Source organism: Hemibagrus wyckioides, linkage group LG11 (assembly GCF_019097595.1).
Source record: "Hemibagrus wyckioides isolate EC202008001 linkage group LG11, SWU_Hwy_1.0, whole genome shotgun sequence".
Classification (NCBI taxonomy): domain Eukaryota; kingdom Metazoa; phylum Chordata; class Actinopteri; order Siluriformes; family Bagridae; genus Hemibagrus; species Hemibagrus wyckioides.
This window is the reverse complement of record NC_080720.1, coordinates 34,651,394-34,671,545: the sequence shown is the minus strand read 5'-3', so window position 1 is coordinate 34,671,545 and position 20,152 is coordinate 34,651,394. Positions and strand designations below refer to the sequence as shown.

At 46.1% G+C, this 20,152-nt stretch overlaps 2 protein-coding genes across 4 annotated transcripts in view; both read right to left on the bottom strand.

Annotated features, from left to right (window-relative positions):
- The window catches only part of slc25a38b (solute carrier family 25 member 38b), a 10,297-nt gene extending 7,673 nt beyond the window's left edge, over positions 1-2,624 (bottom strand). Inside the window, exons 1-2 of one of the 3 annotated variants that reach the window (XM_058404172.1) lie at positions 2,465-2,618; positions 2,193-2,318 (exon numbers count right to left, since the gene is read on the bottom strand). The gene's annotated coding sequence lies outside the window, so the exon portion shown is untranslated. Of the gene's footprint in view, positions 1-2,192 lie in introns of all 3 variants that reach the window. The other 2 variants (XM_058404173.1, XM_058404170.1) reach the window with 2 other exon arrangements.
- A 487-nt stretch (positions 2,625-3,111) lies between these two features.
- Positions 3,112-19,233, bottom strand: LOC131361576 (myosin-9-like). Its single transcript, XM_058402828.1, has 41 exons — positions 19,069-19,233; positions 15,667-15,998; positions 15,421-15,577; positions 15,173-15,200; positions 14,983-15,076; positions 14,747-14,770; positions 14,556-14,648; positions 14,029-14,092; positions 13,812-13,910; positions 13,262-13,405; positions 12,967-13,062; positions 12,607-12,878; positions 12,333-12,506; positions 12,047-12,220; positions 11,848-11,962; positions 11,552-11,742; positions 11,282-11,403; positions 11,128-11,197; positions 10,856-11,016; positions 10,633-10,741; positions 10,367-10,498; positions 10,073-10,279; positions 9,769-9,906; positions 9,473-9,596; positions 9,157-9,328; positions 8,789-9,001; positions 8,521-8,665; positions 8,210-8,416; positions 7,976-8,080; positions 7,607-7,759; positions 7,250-7,498; positions 6,948-7,160; positions 6,393-6,605; positions 6,111-6,272; positions 5,889-6,017; positions 5,483-5,571; positions 5,174-5,297; positions 4,774-4,982; positions 4,585-4,693; positions 4,162-4,334; positions 3,112-4,055 (listed from the first exon to the last, which is right to left on the bottom strand). Exons 2-41 carry the CDS (start codon positions 15,991-15,993, stop codon positions 3,947-3,949), a joined length of 5,889 nt encoding a protein of 1,962 aa, XP_058258811.1. The 5' UTR covers positions 15,994-15,998; positions 19,069-19,233; the 3' UTR covers positions 3,112-3,946.
- Between the last annotated feature and the right edge of the window lie 919 nt (positions 19,234-20,152).

The following is a 20,152-nucleotide window of genomic DNA, read 5'->3' as shown; positions in this document are numbered from 1 at the left end:
GGTGAGGGTGTAGGATGTAGGGGGTGAGGGTGTAGGGGGTTATGGTGTTGGGGGTTATGGTGTTGGGGGTTGAGTGTGTGAGGCTGTAGAGTGTGGGGCAAGCTTGTAGAGGGTAAGTGTGTACGGTGTTAGGGTGTGGTTGTGAGGGTTTTAGGGTGTAGGAGTGAAGTGGGTTAGGGTGTAGGGAGTGAGGGTGAGGATGTAGGGATTGAGGGTGTGGGTGTGGGTGTAGGGAGTGAGGTGAGGGTGTAGGGAGTGAGGGTGAGGGTGTAGGGAGTGAGGTGAGAGTGTAGGTAGTGAGGGTGAGGGTGCAGGGAGTGAGGGTGAGGGTGCAGGGAGTGAGGTGAGAGTATAGGTAGTGAGGGTGAGGGTGAGGGTGCAGGGAGTGAGGGTGAGGGTGCAGGGAGTGAGGTGAGAGTGTAGGCAGTGAGGGTGAGGGTGTAGGGAGTGAGGTGAGGTAGGGTGCAGGGAGTGAGAGTGAAGGTGCAGGGAGTGAGGTGAGAGTGTAGGGAGTGAGGGTGAGGGTGCAGGGAGTGAGGGTGAGGGTGCAGGGAGTGAGGGTGAGGGTGCAGGGAGTGATGTGAGAGTGTAGGCAGTGAGGGTGAGGGTGCAGGGAGTGAGGGTGAGGGTGCAGGGAGTGATGTGAGAGTGTAGGCAGTGAGGGTGAGGGTGCAGGGAGTGAGGTGAGAGTGTAGGCAGTGAGGGTGAGGGTGCAGGGAGTGAGGTGAGGTAGGGTGCAGGGAGTGAGGTGAGGTAGGGTGCAGGGAGTGAGGTGAGGTAGGGTGCAGGGAGTGAGGTGAGGTAGGGTGCAGGGAGTGAGGTGAGAGTGTAGGGAGTGAGGTGAGAGTGTAGGGAGTGAGGTGAGAGTGTAGGGAGTGAGGGTGAGGGTGCAGGGAGTGAGGGTGAAGGTGCAGGGAGTGAGGTGAGAGTGTAGGCAGTGAGGGTGCAGGGGTGAGGTGAGAGTGTAGGCAGTGAGGGTGAGAGTGTAGGCAGTGAGGGTGAGAGTGTAGGCAGTGAGGGTGAGAGTGTAGGCAGTGAGGGTGAGAGTGTAGGCAGTGAGGGTGAGGGTGCAGTGAGTGAGGTGAGGTAGGGTGCAGGGAGTGAGAGTGAAGGTGCAGGGAGTGAGGTGAGAGTGTAGGGAGTGAGGTGAGAGTGTAGGCAGTGAGGGTGAGGGTGCAGGGAGTGAGGGTGAGGGTGCAGGGAGTGATGTGAGAGTGTAGGCAGTGAGGGTGAGGGTGCAGGGAGTGAGGTGAGAGTGTAGGCAGTGAGGGTGCAGGGGTGAGGTGAGTGTAGGCAGTGAGGGTGAGGGTGCAGGGAGTGAGGTGAGAGTGTAGGCAGTGAGGGTGCAGGGAGTGAGGTGAGGGTGCAGGGGTGAGGTGAGAGTGTAGGCAGTGAGGGTGAAGGTGCAGGGGTGAGGTGAGAGTGTAGGCAGTGAGGGTGCAGGGAGTGAGGTGAGAGTGTAGGCAGTGAGGGTGAGGGTGCAGGGAGTGAGGTGAGAGTGTAGGCAGTGAGGGTGAGGGTGCAGGGAGTGAGGTGAGAGTGTAGGCAGTGAGGGTGAGGGTGCAGGGGTGAGGTGAGAGTGTAGGCAGTGAGGGTGAAGGTGCAGGGAGTGAGGTGAGAGTGTAGGCAGTGAGGGTGAAGGTGCAGGGAGTGAGGTGAGAGTGTAGGCAGTGAGGGTGCAGGGAGTGAGGTGAGAGTGTAGGCAGTGAGGGTGAAGGTGCAGGGAGTGAGGTGAGAGTGTAGGCAGTGAGGGTGAAGGTGCAGGGAGTGAGGTGAGAGTGTAGGCAGTGAGGGTGCAGGGGTGAGGTGAGAGTGTAGGCAGTGAGGGTGAAGGTGCAGGGAGTGAGGTGAGAGTGTAGGGAGTGAGGGTGAAGGTGCAGGGGTGAGGTGAGAGTGTAGGCAGTGAGGGTGCAGGGAGTGAGGGGAGAGGGTAGGCAGGGAGGGTGAAGGTGCAGGTGAGAGTGTAGGCAGTGAGGGTGAAGGTGCAGGGAGTGAGGTGAGAGTGTAGGCAGTGAGGGTGCAGGGAGTGAGGTGAGAGTGTAGGCAGTGAGGGTGAAGGTGCAGGGAGTGAGGTGAGAGTGTAGGGAGTGAGGGTGAAGGTGCAGGGAGTGAGGTGAGAGTGTAGGCAGTGAGGGTGCAGGGAGTGAGGTGAGTGTAGGGTGTAAGAGAGTTTTTCAGACACTTATCTTTACCTGAGTTTGTCCCTGATTAAGGGCTGAAGGTGATGATGATGAAGGTGAGAAGATGTGAGCAGGTGATCAGAATCACACCACAGCACTCAACTGGAGCTCCAGGAATCAGGACATGTCTGTACGTCTCTCCAGAAACAGAAGATGGAGCTCTTTAGCAGTGATGACCAGGACACACTCCACACGCTAAAGCCGGTTAAATGACACTTACGGAGCTAAAGCTAACAGGCACGCGCACTACACTCACACAACATTAGAGTGTAACACAAACTCACCCCCCGTGTGATTTCTCTCTAATCCAGACTCAGAGGAACATCAGGGTTTAAAGTTAATAATCGAAACGCGATCTGAATTAAAGTTCTCCTGCTCGATAATCCGAAACTCAAGTGCGTCTAAGTCACTTTGCTGGCACTGCGCATGCGCACACTTTCACACGCGCATTGTGTGTATCCGCTCTGCGCAGGCGCACCACGCAACCGCTTCTCTCTGCCTCCCTCCAGTTCACAACCGGTTTCAGCCGGGTTTTTTCAGCTGAGGCGATCTGACGCCACGCATGTGACACGGGCGCGCCCTCTGCTGGAAACGTGTCGCAAACACACGCACTGCACACACAGCCAGAGGGCACGAGACACGCGCTTTAATCAACCAATCAGAGCGAGTGTTTCTAACACTGCCCCATACTCCCATTAATGACCATACTTTATTTACTAAAGCTAGAATACTCAGTAGTCACTTTTCATTTTGTTGAACAAAACATTTAAATTTATTGATAAAAATACTTTTAAATAATCATTTTAAATAAAAAAAAAAATTGCTAAGAGCCATGAGAGCTAATGTAAAAAGAGACACTAAAAAAAAAATACAGATTACAGAAGATAAGGCAAATAACAGTTTCAGTTCAGAAAGGACAAAACAGACTCACTTCATTTGGCTGAATCTTTAATAATTTTGCTTTGATATAAAAATGCAAAATGATGCAAAAGGTACAAAATGAAGTGCTGTTAAAAACATCACACTGCACTGAGAAAACCATCAGAGGGACCTGATGAGGACAGAGCTCCGGAGCCGGCCTCAGGTATGGAGAGAGAGAGAGGAGCATAAAGTAGCTATTCATACAGAGTCGAGATACAAAACCAATAGAGAAAAAAAAACAAAAACCACCACACATGGTTACAGGAGAAGTGAAAGCCTTTAAATCACAACGTTCCTAAAACAAGAATTGTACAAAAGAAAGAAAGAAAAAAAGGCTAATAATCATGAATAAAGTGTTTTACTCTTAAAGAGATTCATGTGTTTGGTATTCAATACAGAACTGTGAGAGTTAGACTAATCTGGCAACCCGCTGAACCTGAACCCAGTGTAGTTTACCCCAGTCTAACCAGTTTAACGTGCAGGGTTAACGTGCATTATCATTAGATAATTATATATTTGTTAATAACTAAAACACTGTGATGGTGAGTAAAGTGATTCTCCCGTTTGTTCCGGTCTCACATCGACACACGGATAACACCGGGAATATGAATAACAATCATAATGCAGATAAACACTGGAATCATTATTGACCTTAAAGAGCTTTAAAGCTAAAGGTGGACTCTGTCCCATCACATGATAACTATTTAATCTCAGAGTAAATTACAGGATATTTGACCCAGAGTTACAGAGCCACCTCTAACACGGCTAACAGAACGAGCTACAGACGTTACGGCTCTGAGGAAAGCGTGGAGTAAAGATGACTGATTGGCTTTTGGCTGCAGGTGTTACTCGGGTGTGGTCTCCGACGTCTCGCTGGCCATGTCCACGTCCTCCTCACTGTCCAGTCCGCCACGGACCGCACGCCGCACGTTGAGGGTGAAGTCACCACCGCGCCTGCGAGCGTGTTCACAGACAGATTACACAAAAGGTGAAAAGAATTGAAATAGCTTTCCTGACCTCAGGTAATTTTAGAGCCTGTTGTGTTGGAGTGTGTCAGTACCGGAGTTTGCTCTTCAGTGTGTTGACCTCACGGTTCATGGCGTCGCTGGCCTCAGTGGCGTCCTCCAGCTCTCTCTGCAACTTCCTGCGGGAGGCGTTAGCACGCGTCGCTTCTTCCTCTGCTTCCTCCAACTGACGCTTCAGCTGCTTCATGCGTGTGTTAGCCTTCTCCATCTACACACAGACACGCAGGGACAGACACGCAGGGACAGACACGCAGGGACAGACACGCAGGGACAGACACGCAGGGACAGACACTAATGTATTATATGTGGAATCTGGATAATGTGCAAAGAGAAACAGATTGAGGTAGAGAATAGTGTGTGTGAGAATCAGTGTGTGTCTCAGCTGCATGTTAAACTGAAGTAATTAATATCATAGCTCCACCTGATTAAATCATGAATACCTGTCCTCATCGTCTCACCTGGTCCTTAAACTGATCACTGTTGCGTCTCTCTTCCTCCACCTGCAGCAGAACCTCCTTCAGTCTCTTCTCTGTACGCCGCACTAACTTGGTGTTCTGCTGTTTATCCCTGACACACACACACACAATTATAGTCATTACACTGTTATGATACTGTTGTTGCCTAGTGTATGCGCGCGTGAGTTTTACTTGGCCTCCTGCTCCAGCTGTTCCTCCAGCTGCAGGATTTTGGCCTCCAGAGCAGCGATAGTGGACTTGAACTTGGATTTGACCGAGCCTTCAAGCTCCTGCAGTTTGGCCTTCAGGTCCTTATTCTGTCTCTCCAGCTGCTGTCGAGCCGTCTCGCTCTTCTGAGCCGCGCTACGCTCACCTGCTAGCTCTGTGCCAAGAGTGTCCACCTAAACACACACACACTTTTACTAACACACCTGCAACAAAAGCATACACAAAAAAAAGGACATTTCTTGAAATCCAGACCAATAGGTGTGGGGGTGAGAGAGAGAGAGAGAGAGAGAGAGAGAGAGAGAGAGAGAGAGAGAGAGAGAGAGAGAGAGAGAGAGAGAGAGAGAGAGAGAGAGAGAGAGATTACTTGTGCATTTGCTTTCTTCAGTTGGTCATTCACAAGTTCAATGCTGCACTGTTCCTCATCGAGCTCCTCCTCCAGCTGAGCAATACGAGCCTCCAACCTCCGCTTCTCTTCATTCAGTGCAGACCTTACACGTATAATTTATTGAAATAAAAGGGTGAAGTCAGAAAAAAAGCACAGAAAATGGACACCATTCAAAATGTAAAGAAAGCCAAGAAAATAAATGTTGCAGAAGAAAATGTAAACAATTATGGAAATTTCCAAAAAACAGAATAAAGAAATTGTTCTTAAGTGATAAAGCCTCAGATTTACATCTTTGAGTTATAGCTGGTCACTTCATCATGAAGATCATCTCTCTCCTGCTGGATCTGCTTCTTACTGCGGTCAGCTGCAGAGAGATCCTGTGGGGGAGAAAGGGGAGAGAGAGAGAGAGAGAGAGAGAGAGAGAGAGAGAGAGAGAGAGAGACACACAATATATCTCATATCAGGGACTGCATCCTTAAAACACAAACATGAGACAGTGTAGCAAACATGGAGACAAACAGATCACAAAGCAGAGAGAGATAGACAGATGGTAGAGGAAGAAGGAGACAGAAAGACAGATGGCAAGAAGAAAGAGTGAAACAGACAAACAGATGGCAAAGCAGACAGAACAATTAACAGAGGGATAGCAAAACACAGGACACACAGACAGGGAGACAGACAAACAGAGAGAGACCTCATGTAACTGCATGTTTTCAGCCTCCAGACTCTTGAGTTTGCGCTCATTCTCTTTGGCACTGTTCAGTGCTGCATCTCTCGCCGCTCTGAGTTCATCCACATCCCGCAACTGATCCTTTATCTGGGCCTACACACACACACACACACACACACACACTAATTATAATATTATATCAGGAGAACTGTGTCAAATCAGCCCTTTGGTGATTGTGTGTGTGACCTGTAGTTTCTTTAGCTGTCTCAGTGCTTCATCTCGAGCTTTAACGGCCTGGTCAATTTGTGCCTCCAGGTCAGACAGGTCGAGCTCCAGCTTCTTCCTCGCAGCTATAGCCAGAGTTCTCTGCTTCCTCTCATCCTCCAGCTCCAATTCCATCTCATGCACCTACACACACAGGCTAGATTCTCAGAGAGCACAAGCAGCACATAAACGCAAACACTTTCATACTCATTGGATCAAATGTGATCATGTGATTAATGGGACGAAGCGGCCATGTCTCCTCACCTGCTTCATCAGCTGTTTCCTCTTCTCCTCCCCGAGCTCATCTCGTCCCTGCAGGTCTCGCTCGAACTGTGCCTTCAGGGCCTGCAGGTTCACCTCCAAGCGTAGCTTTGCGTCTTCGGTCAGCTGCAGCTCGTCCTCCATCTCCTCGACCTGCAGCTTCATCTCCTCCAACTGCTGCTCCATCGCTCGCTTAGCACGCTCCAGCTCATGGACCTGAGAACACACACTCATCACTCTACTCTCCTTTCAGTGGGTTATGTTCTTTATTACAGCATGAAGAAAATAAGACACTGAGAATTCATTATAAATCAAACTTTGAACTACAGCAACAACTTCACGGAGAGGAGAACTAACATTACACTGTGACAACACAGAAATTTAAGTGTTTAATGAAGATGCTCCTACATGGCCAAGATTAATCTCAGATTTTTAGTTGAGCTCCTGCACATGGGCGCCTCCGCCACATCCCAGTGCTTTAATACTTTTATAAAACACAGGAAGCTGCTGTTTTTCTTAGCAATAATACGATGCTGATAAAAACGAAGTTATATGTACACTTTTGCCGACGTCATCTTTAGAAGACACGAGGTCCTCCATCTCAGTTTTGAGGAGTTTATTGGCTCGTTCCAGTTCGTTACGCTGCTCCTGTAGAGCCTCCAGCTGCCGTGTCAGAGTCAGAGTCTTCGTCTCCTTCTCACGAGCTTCAGCTTCGGCTCGGTCTCGCTCCTCACTGTAACGAGCAGAAATACTCTTCTCCTCGGCTAGCATCTACACACACGAAAAGGCTTCAAGTATCTGAACAGACTTGGTTGATCAGACAGAGGAAACACTGATGTTAGAGTAAGAATGTTCCATACCTGGTCAAACTTTTTCTGCTTCCTCTCGAGCTCCTGGACGATCTGCCGCAGGTGATCCTGACCCACCAACAGGTCATCAAGCTCCTGCTGTAGACGCACCTTCGTCTTCTCCAGCTTGTCATAGGCCGAGGACTTCTCCTCCAGACGCTGGTTCAGGTTCTCCATCTCTCTCTGCAGCTTCCTCTTCCCTTCTTCTGAAGTCTCCAGATTCATCGCTTCCTGTTCCATCTTCTTCCTCAACTCGGATAACTTACATAAATAAATAAATAAATAACCAACCATGGTGAGGGGAAAGACAGGCTGGAAGTTAAAGGGTGGGGAACAGGAGCATGATTATATTCAGGACTGAAACATTACCTGTGCCTGAGAGGAGTGAAGCTGTTTCTCCACACTCTTCTTTCCCTCCTCTTCCTCCTCCAGAAGTTCCTTCAGTCGGTTCTGTTCATCCTCCAATTGACGCAGCCGGGAGCTCAGAGCCAGTTTCTGACGCGTCTCCTCCTGCAGCAAACCCTGAAAAAAACAAACAAAAAACACTGATTTGATCATTTTTATCAGAATCTTATCAGGATGAAGAACTCCAGCTTTTCACTGCTCAGTCCATCAGAATCACAGAAATAACTTTCATTATTCATCTGTAAAAAGATTATACAGAATAGAAATATATTGTTAATAATCTGCTGATTTCAGGTTTAAGGATTACTGTGTGTGTGTGTGTGTGAGAGAGACCTGTGTATCCTGAAGTTGAGACTCCACAGATGAACTGTCTTTAGCTGCTTTGATGCATTTACTCTCCACTTCAGACAGAGTGCTGCTCAAACTCTCCAACTCCAACTGGACACAGACGGAGAGTTAAACCCAATTAAAGCCACTCTCAAGGTTATATACTAGTAGTTACAGTTATAATGATAGTTGTGTAGTTATAACATGTTGATTTTAATTTAACTGTCTCATGTTAATGACCTGCATTTTGCTCATTTTTTCTGCCATGTCCTTCTTCTGCTTCTCGCTCTCGTTGTGTTTCAGTTGGATTTCCTGCAGCTGAGCTTCTGCTTTTTTCCTGCGATGTTCAGAATCGTTCTTACTCTGAGTGACGGACTGCAGCTCGATCTGCAGCTCACTGCGCTCACTCTCCAGAGTGTGTTTAGCTTTCTCCACCAGCGCCTTGTTCTGAAGGACAGAGAGGGTGAAATGAGAGACAGACTTGCTGTGTGTGTGTGTGTGTGTGTGTGTGTGTGTGTGTGTGTGTGTGTGTGTGTGTGTGTGTGTTTTACCCTCTTGGCCTGTTCCAGTTGTTCATTAAGCTCTTCAAAAGCCTGTGTGTGTTTTTGCCGCATTTCAGTGAGGAGCTGCTCGTGACTCTGAGCTTCATCCTCCAGAGTTTTCTTCAACTGAGCCACCTCCGATTCACGTTTAGCTCTGTAACACACACACACTTCCCTATAAAGTGTGTATTTTACACTAAGTTCACAGGTGGAGACACTTTCAGATCTGTCCTTTACTCTTGCTCTCCTGTAGATGCAGTGATGAGCGTCTCCATACCTGAGCTCCTGCTGAGCCGCGGTGGAGTCCAGCGTATCCTCCAGTTCGCTCTTCAGTGCCTCCAGTTCCTCGCCAAGATCCCGTCTCTGTTTTTCAGCTTTATTTCTCGCCGCTTTCTCCAGTTCCAGATCCTCCTGCAGTTCTATGACCTGAGCCTCCAGTTCCCTCACTCGTTTCTGTGCTGCGTTTTTCAGGGACGTTTCCTGCTCGATCCTGTAGGGGGCGACACCATACACAACAGGAGGAGTCTTGTTTAGCTAACTAGCTGAGTGAAGGACAAGAACAAAATTACAATTCCTGACAAAAATAGGAATACAAACACAAAAAAAAGAATAAAATAGTGATCAGCCAATCAGGAGTCACTGCACCTGGCCAGTGCAGCCTGAAGCTCCTCCTCTTTTTTGGCAAGTTGTGCTCGAAGTTCTGCAATCTGAGCCTGAAGATCAGCGAGGTGATCAGTGAGCTCTGTGGAGTCACTTTCCAACTTCCTTCGGTTCTTCTCCAGTTCCTGTCGAGTCTTTTCTTCCTTCTTCAGTCGCTCTGCACACGCGCACACACACACAGAGAGAGAGAGAGAGAGAGAGAGAGAGAGAGAGAGAGAGAGAGAGAGAGAGAGAGAGAGAGAGAATCACCACATTTTATTCTGGAGAGATGAGATTGGTCAGTGATCAGACATCTTCTCACCCTCCAGGTCTGTGATCATGGCCTCATGTTTGTTTTTGAGTTTCTGTAAACTCTTAGATTTCTCCTCCTCCTCAGCAAGGTTCGAGCTGAACTCTGCGATCCTGTCCTCCAGCTGCTTCTTCTCCTACACACACAGTTACTGACCACTGGAAAACGGACTTAAACACTACCAAATTTCACAAATTGACTTGAAAACACTAAACTTCCATACTTTGTGTGTGGGCATTGTATTTTAGGTTTTACTTTATTAAAAACACATTCAGCATTCACATCTGTTAATCGTTATTTTGGAGAACCTTGTTGAGTTTGGCGTTCTGGTCGTCCAGCACCATGATGTCCTCCTCCAGCTTCTTCAGCTTGGCGTCTGTGGTCACCTTCTCCAGCTGCAGTTTCTGCCGTGCTGCTTCCTCCTCGTCCAGCTGCTGCTCCAAATCCTGATTCAACAAACCAAGTTCACTGTTATTTAATCAGGATATATTCCCTGAACATTCTCCTGGAGCTTGTTCTTCAAACTTCAGATTAACACTAAGGGTGTGAAGATACCTCAGATATCCACCTTCACAGAACAATCACACACCCAACCCCTGATCTCCAGCTCACCGCAATGTTCTGCTGCATCTTCTTCTTCTCGTTCTGTAGGTGAGTGGCACGTTCCTCCTCCTCCTCCACACGGTTCTCCAGGTCGTGCATTATCTCCTCCAGCTCCTGCTGCCGAGCCACCAGGCGAGATCTCATCTCCTCCGCCTCGGCACACAGGTCCATCTCCGCCTGCAGCTGCTCCTGAAGAGTCTGCTTCTCCATGTTCAGCTGAAGGACAAACCGCAACAGTGGGAACAGGGCACACCACCAACACCCCCACTTAACACAAATGTTTTTTTAAATACAGATTTTTACCTGCTGCTGTTTGGTCTCATACTCTTGTAACTGTAGTTCAAACTGCTGCTGTCTCTCCTTCACTTTCTCCAGTTCCTCCTCTTTCGCCTGCATCTCCTCCTCCTGACGGGTTACCTGGAGCAGAGGCTTCACCTGTACACACACACACTTGGTTCTTACTACAGAAGATTCTTGGACTTGATAAGAATAAGAGAAAGCTGCTCTCTGGCAGCCCAGGGACCTTCTGGTCACTAGTATATACACACACGTGTAGAAGTAAATCTGACCTTGGTGAAGAGTCTCCACCACTGCCAGTTCCTGAGTTTCAGATAAGCAGCACAGTTCCTCTGGATCACTCGCATTGCTGTGAGCTGCTGCTGACGCTTAGCAAATGCCCTACACACACACACACACACACACACACACACCATTTGTCTCCACAGTAGACTATAATGGTCCTTACTACTGAACAGTAAGGCACTAAATTCAAGCAGTAAAATAAACTCTTACTTGCGGGCAACGTAGCCACGACACCAGGCCTGGAATTTGAGGATGACATCCGTGATTTTGATGTCACGCTCCTCCTCCAGGTGAGCCAGAACTCCAGCACGGAAAAACACTTTACTTTGTCCGATCCGATACAGATTAGAGTCCAACTCCAGAGCTTTAACCTGAGGAAAGAAAAGCAAACAATTAAATGAAATTGATGGGATCAATTCACTCTGCCCTGAACCTTCTAAACATCTACACTGTTCAAGATTCAGTCCAAGACTGGAACCTACCATCAGCACACAGGCCTGTTTACCATCCATGAAGCCTTTAGGGATCGCGTTCGGAGTTAGCAGCTCGTATCTGGAAGGAGATACGAAATACAACAATGACAAGGAACAGGGTGTGAACTAGAGTGTGTGTGTGTGTGTGTGTGTGTGTGTGTACCTCTGTCTGAACTCCTGGAAGATGATGCGGTTGGGGAAGCCTTGTCTGCAGATCCTGATTCCCTCCAACACACCGTTACACCTGAGCTGCTCCAGAACCAGGTGAGGTTCCAGTTTACCCGCCTGGGCAAGAGAAAGAGAGAGAGAGAGAGAGAGAGAGACTTTTCTTCAAGGTTTTGGATCCATCACTGAGATATCAGACTGTAGGTTACAGGCAGGTCTGCCCAACTTCCTCAGGTTAGTAGGAGGTCCTTGTGTGTGTGAGAGATACCTTCTTCTCATGGTTAGGGATGATGCAGCGGACGAAGTTGGGGTTGGTGTTCCTCAGCGTGGTCATGAGATTGGCGAGCTGCTCTTTGTAAAGCTGTCCCACTGTCCGGAACATTCCTTTACGAGTTTTAAATGCCCCGTGTGCAGACTCGGCCATTCCTGCTACTTTATCCAGACCCACAATTCTGTCCACTGAGAGGAAGATAAGGAGTCTAGATAAGCTGAGCTCATGAGGTCTGAGATCCTTCACTCAAGCCAATGTGTGAAAAGTAAAAAAATAAAATAATGAACTCTTACCATCTTTCCAGAGTTCAGATACGAATTTGTCTGAAGACTGATTGAGCAACATCGTTACGTTATCGTTCAGAGGATCCATGTTCTTCATCAACCACTCCACTGCTTTATAATCCACCTGAGAGGGTGACCAAGGGAGAGATGATCCATCCATCCATACAACAATTCATCCACCTAACTTTTTCAATCGCTCCATCTTTACCTTGCCAGCATAGTGTATGATGCAGAAGTCAGCATCATCTTTGAGCTTCTTTGGTTTCTGGAATTTGGGATGGTTCCCCTGCTCCTGCACCAGCTTGTCCACGAACGTCTTATCTGTGGCTTTGGGAAACCAACACTCCTCATCCAGCAGAGCCAGAACACCTGGAGGATTCGCCTGCAGGAGCAGGTCAAACATCTTCACTTAGAAAAGCATTACAAACTCTACATTCAGTCTCTGGAGAGCAAGTCAGAGATTCATGAAGATAAATTTCCCCTGCTGGACTCACAGGCCTCTCGATGAGGTCAATGCAGGGCTGCAGGTCGAGACCGAAGTCGATGAAGCTCCACTCGATGCCCTCGCGCTGATACTCCTCCTGCTCCAGGATGAACATGGTGTGGTTGAAGAGCTGCTGCAGCTTCTCGTTAGTGTAATTAATACACAGCTGCTCAAACGAGTTTAACTGCGAGAGAGAGATAGACACATGGAGGGTTTTCATTTTGCCTAGTCTAAAAATCAGAAGTTGACATACTGACCACTGCAGTACAAGGGGACATGGTTACCTCAAAGATCTCGAAGCCGGCGATGTCCAAGATGCCGATGAACGAGGCTCCCTGCCGCTTGGTTTTGTCTAGAGCTTTATTAATCCGTGCCACCAGCCAGCGGAACAATCTTTCATAGGTGGCTTTGGCTAAAGCTTCGACTGCAAACTCTGCCTGTTCCTGCGTCTGCGCTTTCTGCACGTAATCACGGCCCACCTTGATCCTGGGAGAGAGGATGGCACGCACGAAGTCCGTCACGTTCATGCCCAGCAGGTGGCAAACTTTCTGTGCAGCTGAGAGAGAAGGTGGAGATGCGAGGTCAGCGATCAGATTTCTAAAGAAATGACATGTCAACTGAAGCGTCTGAGTGAAGCGTGTTACCCGTGTCATCGGGCATGGAGGCCTGATCAGAGTTACGCTCCTTCTTAAAGATAATGTTTCCCAAATGAAGAACTGCAGACACCACCTTCAGCAAACCTGAGAGACAGAATTTCACACCTGTTAATCATGAACATCTATATCAGTCCCTCTTTAAGGTCAGGATCTAACCGATCCTCTCTCCATCCCTCAATCTCACCTCCAGTCCCATGTTCACAACCATCTCCATCAGGATTAAAACTGTATCTAGGCCATGGGTGTGTGTGTGTGTGTGTGAGAAAGAGAGAGAGAGAGAGACCTGTCTGCTCATCCTCAGGGATGCTCATGATCCTGAAGGCATCCACAGTCTCACTGTAAAGATCTTTGTCCTGTTGTCCTGGAATTGTCACCTTCCCATTGGACAGGAAGCGATATTTCCCATAATCCTCCAGGCACAACTCAGCTTGAGGTGAGAGACACAACACGGGTTACTGAAGGACACCATAAAAACACAGGACTGAAAAAGTAAACTCAGAAGGGGAAATCCTGTTCCAATTTCAGACACTACAGCAGTGTATTAAAGTTCTGATGTAAGGTGTCCAAACAGACTCTAGGGTCCAATCTACAGCAGCTGAAAAAGGGTCCAAATGGCCTAATTTGGGTCTGATCTAGACCGCCCAAACAGACTAATAACAGTCTGATCTAAATCATGAGAACTGTCCTGTAAAGTTAACACTAATGTACTAATGTTAACAGACTATGTGCAAACAGGGTCTAATCTAGGGTGAGTAAAGAGTTTAACTGGAGCACACTAACAGTCTAATGCAGGTCTGATCTTGACTTTGATTAAAGAGAAAATAGAGTGTTACAGCGCTGTTTGTCTCCAGCTCCTGACAGCAGGTAGTAGAAGATGTGGAAGGTTCGTTCTTCTTTGGCCTGTCTGATCGCACGAGACTTCTCCAAAAGGTCTGATTCACTCATTAAGGAAGAGGGGGGGGGGGGGTCACACAAGACAGAGAGAGAGAGAGACAGAGCACATCTTTACCATTCTGCTGTTAATATAAAATAAACGTGTAAATAGGATACAGGTTTCGATGTTTGCTCCAACGATGTAACCGTTAACATCAAAGTTAATCCTGATGAACTTCCCCTATGGAGATTAGATTTCACACACACACACACACACACACACACACACACACACACACACAGGTCAATGCCCAATCACACTACAAATCAGTGTCCTCAGTGATCAGAGTCTAAAACAAGTTAATATTTTCTGCTGTTTAATGTAAAGGATTTTATTATGTGTATAAAAGTAGTAATCAGATGCAGATTGTTTTCTTCTGCTCTGTGTCAGTTCTCATTTACTCAACATTACACACTAAACACTCAATATTACCTCACAGCTACTGGTGTAGGGATTATTTACATTTTATTTGAATTTTTAATATTTAAGACTCCACTAATCACAGATTTGATTCATTTATATGTCCATTTTATTTCCTCCATTAAAAGCTACACTCATTTTATTAATACAAATGTCACATTAACATACACCCTGATCAAATCTGGAACAATGACGGAGAATAAAACTGTCGTGTGACTCTTACGAAACGAGACGAGTTGTCATTTTTCACCGTCTTAGCGTTACCAAACGCCTCCAGGATGGGGTTAGCCTGCAGCAGCTGTTTCTCCAGCTCCCCCTAGTAGACAAACACCAAAATCCTCAGTAGGGCGAAAAAAAAAAATAATCAGAAGGATGGAGGGATAAAAAGAGGAGATGAGAAGAGAAGAAACTTACATGTGACAGACTGCTGCTGCTGGTCTGGAGAGGAGAAAGAAAGAGAAAGATTAAACACAGTGTGAGTATTTGATGGTAATCCAGAGTGTACCGCACATCCTGATTAAACACAACCATATAAAATCAGGAGTTCTCTAAAAACAGCATCGATCTCCACCTCACACACACCTCACTGAAATCTCCAGAATCTCAGGAGCAGAAACTAAAGAAAAGGAAGAAATGTGCCGGACACTCACCGGCTCTTTTTTGGTTTTAGTGGACGAGGCGACGTACGCCAGATACTGAATAACTTTCTTGGTGTTTTCGGTTTTCCCAGCTCCGGATTCGCCTCTGAGAGGGGGAAACGCACATTTAGATTTACAACACACACTTCTATTCTCTACACCACATTTACAGTTTTAATGTTTCAGACAGAGTGACCCTTACGTGCATAGGATAGACTGATCCTCACGATCTGCAGATGGAGAGAAGAACACGAGATGAGCTTTTACTGCTAGAACCCGTGATTTCACAGAGCTGTGTGAATGAGCATGAGGACCTACAACACTTCACACCAAATCTGAACAAAATGCTGTAAATATTAAAATGTCATGGCAACAAAAACCGACACGGACCCGAAGCCCCTGTGTCACCGGTGTCCTGCTGCAGAACAGCACACTGTGTGTGTTAGTTACCCTGCATCATGCTCCGGTATGCAGTGTCTGTAATGGCGTAGATGTGTGGCGGCATCTCGTGTCTCTTCTTTCCCTTGTACATGTCGACGATCTCCTCCGAGTAGATGGGCAGGTGTTTATACGGGTTAATGACCACACAGAACAGGCCAGAGTATGTCTACACAATTTTTAAAAAGGAAAAATCGTTATTATTGACACTTGAGAAAATGAGGCTGTCTGCGTGTGACAGATTAAAGGCATATTTACGTAGATGAGGCCAGAGTAGTATCTCTCTTTAAGGTTGTGGAGGACGGACGCCTCGTTGAGGCAGGTGAGCTCAGCCATGTCCTCCACCTTGTTGAATTTGGGCGGGTTCATCTTCTGGATGTCATCTTTGTTCACTTTGATCTTTTTCCCGGAGTCGGTGAGTTCCACGGTGCACTCATCCCCGGTCTCCTCTTTAACTGAGCCCGACTCGAAGCCCAGTTTCTCGGACGGAACCCAGACAAGCTTTTTGGAGGCCCAATCGGCCTGAGCCAGGGGGTCAGTGATCGCACTGCGGTCTCCATACAGAAAGCGCTCTGCCTCAGACATGATGGCTGGACACACGAGGAGGACACAAAAGGACACATGGTCAGAATCTCACCTACACTGTGTGCCGAGTCCTAAACCACACACTGCTGACCTCTACACTGCAAACTGGAACAATTTTATAGATTTTTATTGGGAGTTTTTTAAATTTTTAAGTCTTTCCAAATAAAGCTTTACGTCTCTGTGGGGTTTAACAGCAACTCATTTATCAGCGAGTTATGAACCAGAGTCAAGTCTGACTTCATTTTAATGTGAACTATTCCATTCATCCTACAGGCAGCTAGCAATGAGCTAGCATTAACTAGTAAAGCTAAGAAGAGAGATCTTGTAGCATTAAACAAGTCCAGGACTTTAAATATTTAGAAAATAAATTACTCATAAATAAGAGTCAATAAAGCTCTGGTGGTCCACATGACGCTGCAGCGTAGAGACACAAATCACATGTCCCTAAATTATTCCCAATCTCAGTTTCGACACACGCTACAGCTAATCTAAAGGCTGTGTCTCAAACACAAAGCAGAGATTAGGAGCGAGACTTAAAAGTATTTACACTCAGGTGAAAAATTCCTGAGCAAGTCCAGACAGAAAGGGAAAGAACCTGCAATTGTACACCACACCCAAGACACACACACACTTTACACAGAGCATGGTGATTAGAAACATTCCAGAGGAAGTGTGTGAGAGCAGGAAGCTCAGCTTCACTAAACACTGTGGTCATGTCCCAAATACTAAACAGAATCTCTTATTTCAGCACTAACGCTTCAAAAACTTAAGATTGTGTGGTTTGAGGGGATGTTACTAGCTAACAGCTGATAAACTATGTGTGAGAGATTGAGTGTGTGTGTGCACGAGAGAGAGAGAGAGAGAGAGAGAGAGCGTGTGTGTGCGCGTGAGAGAGAGAGAGAGAGCGTGTGTGTGTGCGTGAGAGAGAGAGAGAGAGCGTGTGTGTGTGCGTGAGAGAGAGAGAGAGTGAGTGTGTGAGAGCGAGAGCGTGTGCGTGTGTGAGAGCGTGTGTGTGTGTGAGAGCGTGTGTGTGTGTGAGAGCGTGTGTGTGTGTGAGAGCGTGTGTGTGTGTGTGTGTGTGTGTGTGTGTGTGTGTGTGTGTGTGTGAGAGCGAGAGCGAGAGAGCGAGAGAGTGAGCAACAAAAGAAAATGGATTAGCATTAGCAACAGAGCTGTACTGACTAATAAGGATGTAAAGGACAAACAGGAAGTTGTTTCATGGCATTTTAACGGATGTGGTGAAATTACCACACACACACAGGATTACACTCATGAGTTATGGGCACATAACCGTGTGAGTAAATGTTAAAACTTCCTGTGTCGTTAGTCACAGTATTTGGGCTGGACTGATTTAAGAAAAAGTTAAGAAAATGTTCGCATTAGCATGTGCTAAAATACTGAAAATACTAATTTATGACTAGCGAGTTTGGCTACATCACTCCAATTAACCAACTGCACCCGCATGCTAAGGTCCAGACTTTACTCTCAAAACACATCAAAGAATCCTCAGCTGCTGTGCTAGCAAGGTTAGCCAGCCTAGATTAGCATTTTATAATAATTATATTCTGACTTTCAGAATCTTTCAGCTAACAAAATCTGCAAGCTCAGGTTAGCATACTAACCAGGCTAGTTTTTATTTATTTATTTTTTAAAACTCAGGCATGAAAACATCCGAGGGAAAAAAAAAAGCACACAATCTGATGCAGCTTAAATTCTTTACACTAGCAAGAACAGGAAGTGACATCATGATGTAAATCAATTTGATCACAAAATGTTAACTACTGAAATTCTAACTTCTGAATAAGTTTCATTACATATAATTATAATTCTGCTCTGGAATGTGCTGAAGTGGAGTTCTGTACTCTAGAACCCTGTGGAAGTGAAGGCTGAATGATTTAAACTACAGCGAGTTCACTAATGAGTGCACTTCATCCTCTAGAGTAGGGAGGAGTGTTAAAACACAGCCCACACTCACACACACTTTCATATGACCTCAGGAAAATACTTTAAACTAATCAGAGGTGAGGATGGGGGGGTGGGCCTGGTGTGATCCAGTCCAGTCAGGAAAGTTCTGGGTTTGAGCTGAACAGGACAGAAAGGGTTAAACTCACACCACTGCTATTAAAGGTTTATTGTGCAAGAGATGAAATGTTTGACTTTAAGGGACGTCTGTGTTCAAACGTGTGTGTGTGTGTGTGTGTGTGTGTGTGTGTGTGTGTGTGTGTGTGTGTGAGAGAGAAAAGCGTGTCCTGAGGGAGTTGAATCCTGGGGTGTGTCTACACCATCTGACTCTAAAGGCACTTTAAATCCATTTTAAAACATGAATCTGAGATTCCTCCAGAGAGCACAATGAAATCCGCTGCTGCAGAATCTGCGCACACACACACACACACACACACACACACACACACACACACCCACCCACCCCTTCAACCTCTCAGCTATTTCACAACACACTTCCCATAGTGTGCTGAATTCTCACACTTTCTATACACCTTTTTTTTCAGATTATACAAACATACTCTAGTGTTATTTGGTGATTTTTTTGCAGTGCATTTAATGCACTGACGTCATCTGACTAGCATAAACCCTCATAAACCTGCTTGTAGAGATGCACAAGCTGCCTGTCTCTCAGTCACACAGGACACACACTACACACACCATGCACAAACCTGATTATGGGGAGAATTTACACTTCATGAACACTCAGCACCACACACACACACACACACACACACACCAGTGCATCAACGCCACAACGACTTAATAAACCTGAGGCTTTAGTTCACATTCAATTCAAGTTAAAAAACATTAACGTCCCCCTGCATGCGCATGAACAGCAAAACGGTGCGCGTGCACTAATTATTAAACCCAGGTGTGCGCGCGCAGGTACAAAATGACTTGTATTTAATTGATATAATAGCGTGATTAGCGCGAGACACACTGCAACTTCTACCATTTAAAGACTTTTAAACAAGTTAACCTGGAGATTTTACTATAATGTGATTAAAAGAATTGCTCTGAGGAAACACCTCTGAACTGAAGTAAGGTGTGTGTGTTTAAATTGAAACTCACCTTAGTGTGTGTGTGTGTGTGTGTGTGTGTGTGTGTGTGAAGGTAGTCTTCTTTCCAAAATATCCGTGTGATGAAGAGATGAATTTAAACAGCACAACTCTACAGAGAGCTTCTCTTCAGTTCCTCTTCCCTCACTTCTCCCTGCTGCTTCTTCTCCAACTCACAATTGATGGGCGGGGCTTAATAACATCCGACCACGCCCACTCATGATCTCCACTGGCGTCTGAATACAGATCACACAATCTGATTGGCTGTTAGATTAAACTGCGCGTTAATAACCTCTGACTTGTGTTAATGTATATATATATATATATATATAGTGTTTTATTTACATGTTAATACATTTTTGTTACATTTATAAACAATTACCGTAATATTACAGTATTATCTCTTTAATCGAGTTAATCTAGAACCTGAGGCCTTTTTAACACACACACACACACATTTTTTGTGAATGCAGTTCATGAGAAGACGCGATGTACATGTACTTTATTCAAGTATCAGGACAAAAACTGAAATCTTTTGAAAAAATAATTAATATGAACATTTTTTTTTGTAAAACTGACAATGTTGTGTACTTCCCAAATACGTAATACAATACAGACTAATAACATTCAGAAGAATTTTTGGATATTTTATCTGCTCTATTGTGTGTGTATATTTGTATATGTGTGTATGTAAATGTGTGTGTGTGTGTGTATGTGTGTATGTGTATATATGTGTGTGTGTATGTGTGTGTTTGTGTGTATATGTGTGTGTGTGTATGATTGTGTGTATGTTTGTGTGTGTATGTGTGTGTGTGTATGTGTGTGTATGTGTGTGTGTGTGTGTGTGTGTATATGTGCTTGTGTATGTGTGTGTGTGTGTGTATATGTGCTTGTGTATGTGTGTGTGTGTGTGTGTGTATATGTGCTTGTGTATGTGTGTGTGTGTGTGTGTGTGTATATGTGCTTGTGTATGTGTGTGTGTGTGTATATGTGCTTGTGTATGTGTGTGTGTGTGTGTGTGTGTGTGTGTGTGTGTGTGTGTGGCAGACACAGGCTCAGGTATGGTAGGTAGACTGTGTGGTGTGTAGACAGTGTGG

Bases quoted from the DNA above. Each gene is read 5' to 3' on its own strand.
- LOC131361576 (XM_058402828.1), bottom strand. From the start codon at position 15,993: ATGTCTGAGGCAGAGCGCTTTCTGTATGGAGACCGCAGTGCGATCACT. The intron at 10,742-10,855 runs GTAAGAGTTTAT...GTGTGTGTGTAG, and splicing joins CGTGGCTACGTTGCCCGCAA to GGCATTTGCTAAGCGTCAGC. The intron at 8,666-8,788 runs GTATGGAGACGC...TGTGTGTTACAG, and splicing joins GCGGCTCAGCAGGAGCTCAG to AGCTAAACGTGAATCGGAGG.